Here is a 9,413-nt window from a genome sequence, read left to right on the forward strand (position 1 = left end):
CACAGCAGGGTGCCCAGGGTCACCCCCAGGCAGGTTTGGCATCTCTCCGGGCAGCCCGCTCCAGGCTCCGCCACCCTCACGGCAAAGAATTTTTTCCTCCTGGTCAGGCGGACCCTCCTGGGTTCCAGCTGGTGCCTGCTGCCCCTCGTCAAGTCACTGGGCACCACGGAGAAGAATCTGGCCCCAGCCTCTTGCCCTCTGTGGGCCCATTAGTTATTGATCAGCATCGATCAGATTCCCTCTCACTCTTCTCCAGGCAACACAGCCCCAGGTCTCTCAACCATTCCTCATAAGAGAGATGCTCCAGTCCCCTCAGCATCTTTGTAGCCTCCTCTGGACCCTCTCCAATAGCTCATTGTCTCTCTTCCACACAGACCAATCAAGCTGAAACATTCCTACGTTCTCCACGCCCCATCCCCGTTTGCTTCCAGCACCACTGGTCACTCTCCCCTGTCACTACCCAGCCGAGACTGCCTGTTGCCAGGGCGAGGGCCCAGCCATGCCTGACCCCAGCAGCACCTCCCACCAGGCTCCCCACGGGCCCCTCCCAGCAGCCGAGGCTGCCCTGCCTGTGCTGCCCCAGGACCATAATTCTCTCTTGCTCTTACTGGGAGTGTTGGGTCCATGGGGCCTCACAGGCGCTGGGGAGCGAGCAACAGGGTTAAACATTGACAGCTGGGTTGCAATTGCCAGGAAAGCTGAAGCTGTAACTGAAGGGAAGGCAGGGCAGGGCAGCCCTGCTCCCCTTGCAGGGGAGGGAAAAAGCAGGTTCCTGCAGGTCCCTCCTTCCTCAGAGCACAGGGTGTCCCCCCCCTCCCTTCTCCTGCAGAGGAATCAGCAGCAGTGCAGGTTGTCAGCTGTGGGCCATTCCTTACAGACCCTTTCCTACCCCTAAAAGCAGGCTGGCTGCCTAAATCTTTCAAACTAGAAAAGCAATGGAGGTCACATGTCCTGTGGCAGGAAGGAAGACACAGAATTTAGAGACTACGTGGTGACAGCTAAGCCCCGTTTGAGCAGCAGTAGTTCAGTCTCTGTACAGGTGTCAGCTGGCTGCTGGACAGTCTGTCCTGCTGTCACCTCAAAAGGCTGTTTGTCCCTTGTCCAGAACAGCCTGCAGCTCTGCCACAAAGAGCCTGCTCAGGGAGGACAACCAGGATACTTCAAAACCAAGAAAAGCAGCAGTCCTGTGAGTGAGTTAGACCTTGTCACCTAAGAGCAGGAAAAGAAGCAAGGCTTGAAACTTTCTGCCCAGGGTTCCTCTCACAGCTACCTCTGCCCCTGCAAGTCACCCAGAAGGGTCCCACCACAGAGACCAACTCTCAGGATCTCTGCAATCCTTGGAGCTGCCGACAGCAGCTTGTGGGAAGAGCCAACATCCAATTTGCACTTTACACTGGGCACTTCACACATAAAAGCAGAATTCCCACAAATCCCTACGCTGTAAGATTACAGGGATTTGGGGGCCTGGTGCAGTTCTGCAGGCCCCCCATGCCCAGTACTGAGAAACTCCAGGCCTGCCATGCACAGCCAGCAGGAGCAGCCAGCCCAGCACGGCCTCGCTGCGGCCAACAGCGCCCGGGTGAAACCAAGCTCTCCCCAGCAAAGCAGAAAGCCCTTGCAGGAAAACACATCCTGGCACTCAGCACCACAGCCTGGGGCTCAGCACCACAGCCTGGCACTCAGCACCACAGCCGAGCTGCCCTCCTCCCACTGCTCTGTGCTCTCTTCTCTGACACTGCCGGCTTTGCGTGGCTCCAGCACAGCCCAGCCAAGCTGTGGGGCTCAGGGGCTGCCCTGCCACCCCCTGCCCAGACCCCAGAGACTGGCTGCACTGCAGGAAGGCCGACCTCACGTCCCTGCTCCCTAAAACAGCCTCAGTGCTGCCTTCCAGAGCGGCCAGGAGCCTGGGCTGACCCCGCTTTGCACGTGGGCCAGGGGAACGTGACGAGCCGGGGCAGGCTGGGTGCAAAGCCTACGCCTGGGGTCAGAAAGGAAGACTGGTTGCAACTGGAAGGGCCAGTTTATTGGAGAAACCTCACATTGCAGAGAATTCACAACACATTGGGAAGGGTCCAAGCCTGCTGAGGGGGCCAGTCTTCTGTAGCAGCACAGATCTACGTCCCCCAGCTCCAGCCCCAGCAGGTGCCCCCGAGGGAAGGGTTTGACTGGAACACAGCGTATGTTGAGAAGCAGCCTGAGAGAGCCAGTATTAAAGTTCAAGAGAAGCCTCCTCATTAGACAACAGTTAAGAATGGTCTAAAATGTTTAAAAGCTCCATGTTCTTGGCTGAAGAGTAACGGGGAGGCAAAGGTCTAAACACACAGGGGGCTGGGTGGGTCTCAGCACTCGCTCTGCTCTACCAGTGAAGGCCGGAGGGGGGGGTCTTCTCATCTTTGTTGCTTTCCAGAGAAAAGGGTGGGATTCGGACATCAAAGTGGGAGCCATCAGGCCTCTCAAATCGAAAAGTACCCCTGCAAAATAATGGCAGAGGTCACGCTGAGGCCAGGGACAGACACAGCCAGGATCAGCAGCTAGAAGGTTAGACACGAGCTCCTCCCAGTCCTGCGTTTGTCAGGCCAGCCCAGCAGGCAGCACATGGGCTCTAGATGTCCCTAGCACAGGGACATCTGCCTGCCAAGATGATTCATCTGTTGGAAGGCTCCTGGGTGGTTTACATCACATCTCTAACACACATTTCCTGCAGAAAGATGCCGTGGTTGGAGCCTCCAGGAGGTAAGAGCACTCCACACAGCAGCATTTACCCAGCTCCCACTCCACAGGAGGCAGAAGCATCTGAGCTACTCTGACAAACTGATGACATGTAAATGCAGATTCTTAGTTCTTGGCAAAAGCTCCAATGGTTAAGAAGGCTGAGACAATACAGAATGTCATCACAGATGTTATTTGGAATAGTTTCTACTTTGGATTTCAGAAAGGGCATTTCTAGATCCAATCTGCCTGTCCTTGTCCAAAAAAAGAATGTTTACTGCCCCGAGCTCCAGGCGACTGTACTGCAGAAAGGGACATGGGCAAGAGGAACATGGAGGTAAACCAGCAGGTTTTCATGACACAACTGAACATCAGAAGTCAAGCTGAGCAGCTTCTGAGCTGCAGAACCTTTGTCTCTCTTCAGGATGCATGCAGAGAAGGAAAAACTCCTAAACCAGCTGGTTTTATTCCCCAGAGCATGAATTCAGGCAATTCAAAACACTTAGTGTGCCAAATAAGGGTACATCCTATGGGAGAAGAGCTGCTCTCTTGCTTTTCCCAACTCAAAGGCAGTTCAAAGGCAGTTCAACTCTACAACTGATTTACTTAAAAGACACTTGCCAGCAGACCTGTCACATGGCAGGCAAAAGGTGACTGCACATTTCTTGTCTACACAGAAATGACAATAAAGGTGCTAACCCAGTTGAAATGTACCACAAAGGGAAACTGTTGTAACCCTGCACAGGAAAAGAACTCAGCTGAGCACTTGTCTACCTGCACTGACAGAAGAGGAGACCTAACACCAGTTATCTGGCCTAAAGTGGGAGTAACCCCACGTGCCAGTTCCTTGTGGCCATTGGAGTGCACGGCTTTGCTCGGGTGGAATCACAGCCCAGTCCTCTCCAGGGAGAGAGGAGACCAGGCACACACCCCTGGTGGCTTGTGCACCAAGGACTGCATGGTGTAAACTGAGTACAGCAGCTGACACAGAACTGCTTCATGTCCTTTCAAATCCAGTCTAGCATAGAGCACCCAAGGAGGATAAATTAGCCTGGAACCTCTTTTGGTGCAGAGAACCAACAGATGATCTTATCACTCACAGGATACTGCTATAGAGAAGCTCATGGAAACATTAACTGTCAAATACATCCCATCCAGTGCACTTCCACCCACCTTGCAGCCACAGCTCCAGGCTGCAAACTGTGTCCCAGCTCAGCACTGTGGGGTCCTACATCTAAACTACTGCAGCAATAAGTGCTTCTTACCACATGTGGCCACTGGACGCCTGCAGGGAGACGTGACTGCTGTACTGAAACGCCGGCTGCTCTTTGGATAGAACTGGCTCCTGGGGAGGCAAGAAGAGACCACTCTGCATCAGCAGTGAATCTTAACTGTTCTCCACAGACACACATCGACAGGGAATTTATATAGTGAGAAGAAAACCATAGAGATCCACACCTGAGCACTGCTACCAATCACACAGCAACCACCACGCCCAGTGAGCAGTGCCAGAATCCCCTATTATTCCAGCTTGCCCATTACCAGCCATTTAGGATCAGTCTCTAATGCCCAATGTGAAGTTTCTGTCCGTGCATGCTAACAATGGACAAAAACCTTGTGTGATTCTTCTTCATCTCCAGTTTCCTCTTCCATCAATTTCTGCTGCCCACTAATCAATCTACAGGTGAATCAACCCCAGCGAGAGGACAGCAGCAAAGGGCTGTGCTTCCCAAGAGCAGCTACCCCACACCTACCCTTCCCACCACGCCGCGGCCCCTGACCGTCTCCAGGGTGCCGGACAAGCTGAATATCCTCCAGTGCCGCTCCCGGAGCTGCACCACCTCGCTGTCGAGGTTCTCCAGCCGGATACAGTAGCGCCACTGGGCAGAAGAAAGAGTTATCAGCAACTGCAATTGGCTGCAAACGGTTGGTAACCCATAGCTGATGTTGGGGAACAGCTGCCAGGAGAGGGCTACTCTCCCTCAGAGCTTATCACACAGCAGCGCTGCCACAGCGAATAAACGCCTTCCCTTTGGCCTCATGAAACAAAAGGCACTTACCCAGTAGACATGGGAATTCTGGGCTTCCTGTCAAGAGAAACAGAAAACTTTAGCAGCTGCCCTTCAACACTCGGCGCCAAATCCTCCTCAGCTGTCAGCACAGCCCAAGCACGGGGCCCTCGTGCCGTGCCAGGCTGCCACAGCCAGCTCCCATGGGCTCAGGCAGCTGCTCTGCCAGGCCCATCCGCCACCGCTGCCTCTGCCCCAGGCACCTCAGCCTGAGCTGGGAGATCTGCGAGGACCTCCAGGACCTCGTGACTACGGAGGGCTGATCTTTGTGTTAATCACTCACTCCCTACAGGCCTAGGAACAGCCGCTCCCTCGCCTTCAGGCACCTGCTTTTCTGATGAGGTGAGGACAGCCATCAGTCGGGCTCCACAGAGGCTGCAATTCCACAGCAACACGCCCACTGCCATGGTGCAGGCCCCCCAGCAGCTGTGCTCCCCTGGACTTGGAAACCACACCACTGCAGCAATTCCCAGCCCTCCCACTCGGAAATCTATTGGAGCCTCATTATTTTGGATGTTCCACGTGAAGTTCTTACACTATAAAGAGCACATGGTTGTCGCCTAAACCCAGAAGACTTTAGCCAAACCCTCTAACCCTCATTAGAGCCACGAAGCAGGGTCAGATACCCACAGCACCTCATCACTGGCCAAGGTAACAGACAGTCTGTCCTTACAGGGCAGGTGGCCTCGGTGCCACCTTACGCCGAGCTGTGACTGGGGCAGTAAAGGACCAGTTCACAAGCCTGCCTACACATCTTGCTAACACTGTTCTGCACAACAGTAGAGGGTATTTCCCATCCTATAAAGAAAACCAGGCAAAAGCCAATCTGCAGGAGCTCTTCTCTAAAACTTTAAGACAAAACAGTTTCACATTCACACGTCTGCTGGACATCACAACAACAAATCACAACTATGATTAATTTCTCCAGTAAGCAGCAGGTACCTTCACCTCTAAAACTTCAAGACAAAACAGTTTCACGTTCACACCTCTGCTGGACATCGCGACAACAAATCACAACTATGTTTCTCCAGTAAGCAGCAGGTACCTTCAGCCTGTAAAGCTCTCTTAGAAAAACAGGCAAGTTCAGCAGCCTGCAGAGCTGGGGCGGGCAGCCCAGACCTACCCTCATGCCCATGTAGAAGGGGATGACGGTGACGCGGATGTTCTCCGTGGTTTCTCGGTGCACGTCGGAGAGCTCCAGCCAGGGGTGGTTCTTCTCCTGCCAGGCACACAGCGTGTCCCTTGCTACAAACGGTGGAACTGTGGGCAGGGAAAGGAGTTTGAGAAGAGGCATCCTGTATTCAGAGGGCTCTCCCCTCAAAGCAACTCCTATCAGGTAGTTACAAAAATTATTTCAAGGAGGTTTTACTGTCACCACCCCCAAAGCAGACCAGGATTTTTACACCATATGTAAGATGACAGGTTCTGGGTGCTTGTTATTGAGCACCTCAAGCACCCGGCTCTGAAGAGTTCCCTCTGAAGCCAGAAATTACCTTTTGTTTGGTCATACATGAGAAATCTCTCAAAGAGCTCATGCTGGATGGGCACTTGATCAGTGGAGCTGTAGGGAAGGATATCTTCATGGCTTACGTAGTCTAAACCTGAAAAAGAAACCCCCAACGCCATTGAACTTCGCAAGCAAAGATTGAGATATGCATCACATTACTGAGGAGTTAAGAAAAGGATTTCAGCAGCAGCAGCCAAAATTGCAGGCAAGCACAGAGTGAAGAGACCAATAACAACCCTTGGCAGTGTCCTCCTGTGAGACTCCTCCACAGAATGATTTCCCTGATGAAGGCACACTGCCTGGGAAGTGACTCCACTGCCACAAACGGGCTTTGACCAGGCCACCAAAAAATCCAGCTGTCCTGGTAACAAACCAGGACAGCCCACAGGCATCAGGGCACACATATGGGATCTGTGCCTCACGAGCAGGGAGAGACACATGTTTGTGTCTGAGCAGAGCCTGCCCAGCTTCCATCTATCCAAACGGGCTTCAGCTCCTTTAGTCATCCTGTTGTTTCCAGCACGGCCCCAAACCACAGACAGCTCCTCTACAGAAATGTCCTGTAGGAACTGCAGCTTCACCAGCAGAAGCTGACTGCTTGTGACTCTTCTGACCTCGCCCCCATATCTCCAGAGAGGTTACAGCACATTTTACTCACCTGGTATGGCATAGAGGGCTCTGCTGTCATCGTGGTTTGCCAGGAACGTCACCGCTTCTGTCTGTGATCTCTGGGACTGAGAAATAAGGAGGGTTATGTCTGTCTGTGGGCCAGTTTTCAGCCACATTTCAGTTTACTACTGTGGCTTCTGAAGTGTGTAACGTTTATTTTACTTAATCGATTCACCTCAGAACATTTCTCCTTTTAATCCCTCTAGATTAACCCTCCACTCAAACAAGTGAAGAGCAGCTTCAGTGCTGCAACCCACATTCATAATGGCCTGTGTGCAACAGAACAGGAATGAAAAAAAGAGGCTGGAAAAGGAAAACACCCTGCTCACTGCAGGGCCTGGACTAGATCACCTTTAAAGGTCCCTTCCAACCCAAACCATTCTAGGATTCTGCAATCCAGAGAACAGCCATATGACATTCCAGATTATCTTTCTCAGGGAAAACATGACTTGAAGAACAAATTTGTCCTAAAATTCTAAACAATGAAGTCAGCCATCAAAGCCGTTTTCTTTCAGTGCCTGTCCAGCTAAAGCATTCATACAGAAGAAGATATTGGAGTTTCAACACTGAGATTTTCAGTTACTTACTATATGTGGACAATCCCGGGCATCTATCAACACCTGGTAGTAAGTGTGTGTTTTGCCCTTGACCTCTTTGGAACCGTGGCCGGCCGCGTTCTCACTCCTGAGAAGAAAAGCAGAGCACTGAGCTCAAGCACAGGACAGCAGTGAACACCTGTGACCAGGACCACGCACATTCACTGTTTTATTTTCTTTAAAATACATTTTACAGTCTATACTCATTCAATTCCATCCCAGCTGAACTCGTGCCAGCTGCCCACACAGCGACACAGCCGTGATGTCACTCAGCACAACTGTCACAGGCACACGAGCTCTGTTTTCAGGTGACTTGAAGTCCCTCCTGCTCAGCCCAGGCTCCTGTTTGGGGTGGGCATTTCTACCACCCTCTGATCCCCTCTCTGCTCACTCATTCCTTCTCAGTGTGTTGCTAAACACAGACCAGGAAGAATGGATGGAAGAGAGGAGAGCAGCAAACAGTGACTCAGCCCACCTGGCCTATGGGATTGACCCCGGGGAGGCAGCTGACAAATCCAGCTCCATGGCAATCTACAGAAGCAGCTGCCAGTAACACAGGAGCCCAGACCTACCTCAAAGAGCAAAACAAGGGGGGTTTGAAATAAAGAATATCAGGACTGTGATTTTTTTTTAAGCCTCTCCTTTATTCCCTTCACACACACTCCCATCCTTCATGCTTCCATCCTGTCACAAATTAACACAAAATTTATACTCATTCCATGTCTCTTCTTTAAGACCTCTCCTCTAGTTTACACTCACACAAAACAGACCCATTGTCCTCCTCGAATGGACCTTTTTACCCCAGCTAGGAAGCTCACCACAAAATGTAAATATACCAGTACAACAGCTCACACACCAGAGCCAGCCCTTACTTTTCTGTGACAGGGGAAGCCACATCTCGATCATAGAGTCTGGCTTGCCAGGGGAACAGGACTATGCCTCGATAGCCAAACACGCTGTGAAGGAACAGCTGAAAGAGACAAACACATGCACTGGAACACACAGCAAGCTTTAATCAGCTCAGACACAACACAAAACATGAAGCCAAGAGCCCTCTTCTGATAGCATTTTTAAAAACACGTTAACTATGGTAGAACTAGAAATATTTACAAAGGGTATGAATGCGTGGGATGGGAACCTAGGGAGAGTCACTACTGTGTGGACCCAGAGCAGAAACAAAGAGGGAACATAAACATGGATGAGAGAAGAAATTAATGTCATCTCCACCCCACAAAAGTCAAAAACTAAACCAGTGATAAAGTGATAGAACAACCTGAGTTCAGAAGGGAGGGCAGCATGGGAGAGAGCACAGAGGCAGATCTGCAAGTTATGAGTGCCCAAATGACAGGTTTAGTTGTTACTTCTCAAATTCAGTGACTGCCTCTTCTGCTCCTGGAGGGACAAACCCCTTAAATCAGGGCAGCAGAGCAAATACCACCGTAGGACCAGTTGTGTCTCGCTGCAGATTCTTATCAACTTGCTACTGTCAGATGACTGACAAACTGCAGACGCAGCAGAGATGAGGAGCACTGAACTGTGAAACTCCTGCTGCTCCCCTGCTACAACACCACAGCCTCCTTAACGGGCCACACGCTGGGCGACCCCCTCTCTGGGGAGCCAGCCTGCAGGGTCATCTCTGCCCCCCGAGCCGCTCACCTGCCCTGTCTCGTATTTGCCGTGCTGCTTCGGTGCCTCAAACACCCCCACGGTCTCCAGCACTTTGCCCTCTGGACGGTTTCTAGGAGCACAGAGGCAGCTCGGTGGGTGTGCAGGGGCTGGAGCGGCCCCAGGCCAGGGGACACACAGCACCGGAGCCCCCCCACATGCGCGCCCCACGAGAGCCCAGCTGCACACCGGGCTGCC

General features: G+C 52.1%; 1 protein-coding gene across 1 annotated transcript; it reads right to left on the reverse strand.

Moving 5' to 3' along the window:
- Positions 1 to 2,001: 2,001 nt before the first annotated feature.
- POLDIP2 (polymerase (DNA-directed), delta interacting protein 2) lies at positions 2,002 to 9,325 on the reverse strand (the record flags this gene model as incomplete). The annotated part of the gene is made up of 10 exons (XM_008935382.1): positions 2,002 to 2,471; positions 3,975 to 4,054; positions 4,464 to 4,589; positions 4,770 to 4,796; positions 5,902 to 6,038; positions 6,272 to 6,379; positions 6,944 to 7,019; positions 7,542 to 7,638; positions 8,423 to 8,520; positions 9,207 to 9,325. Coding segments are annotated over 10 exons (983 nt in total), but the record flags the coding sequence as incomplete, so codon positions are not given.
- Between the last annotated feature and the right edge of the window lie 88 nt (positions 9,326 to 9,413).

Source organism: Merops nubicus, unplaced genomic scaffold (assembly GCF_000691845.1).
Source record: "Merops nubicus isolate BGI_N331 unplaced genomic scaffold, ASM69184v1 scaffold23432, whole genome shotgun sequence".
Taxonomy (NCBI): Eukaryota; Metazoa; Chordata; class Aves; order Coraciiformes; family Meropidae; genus Merops; species Merops nubicus.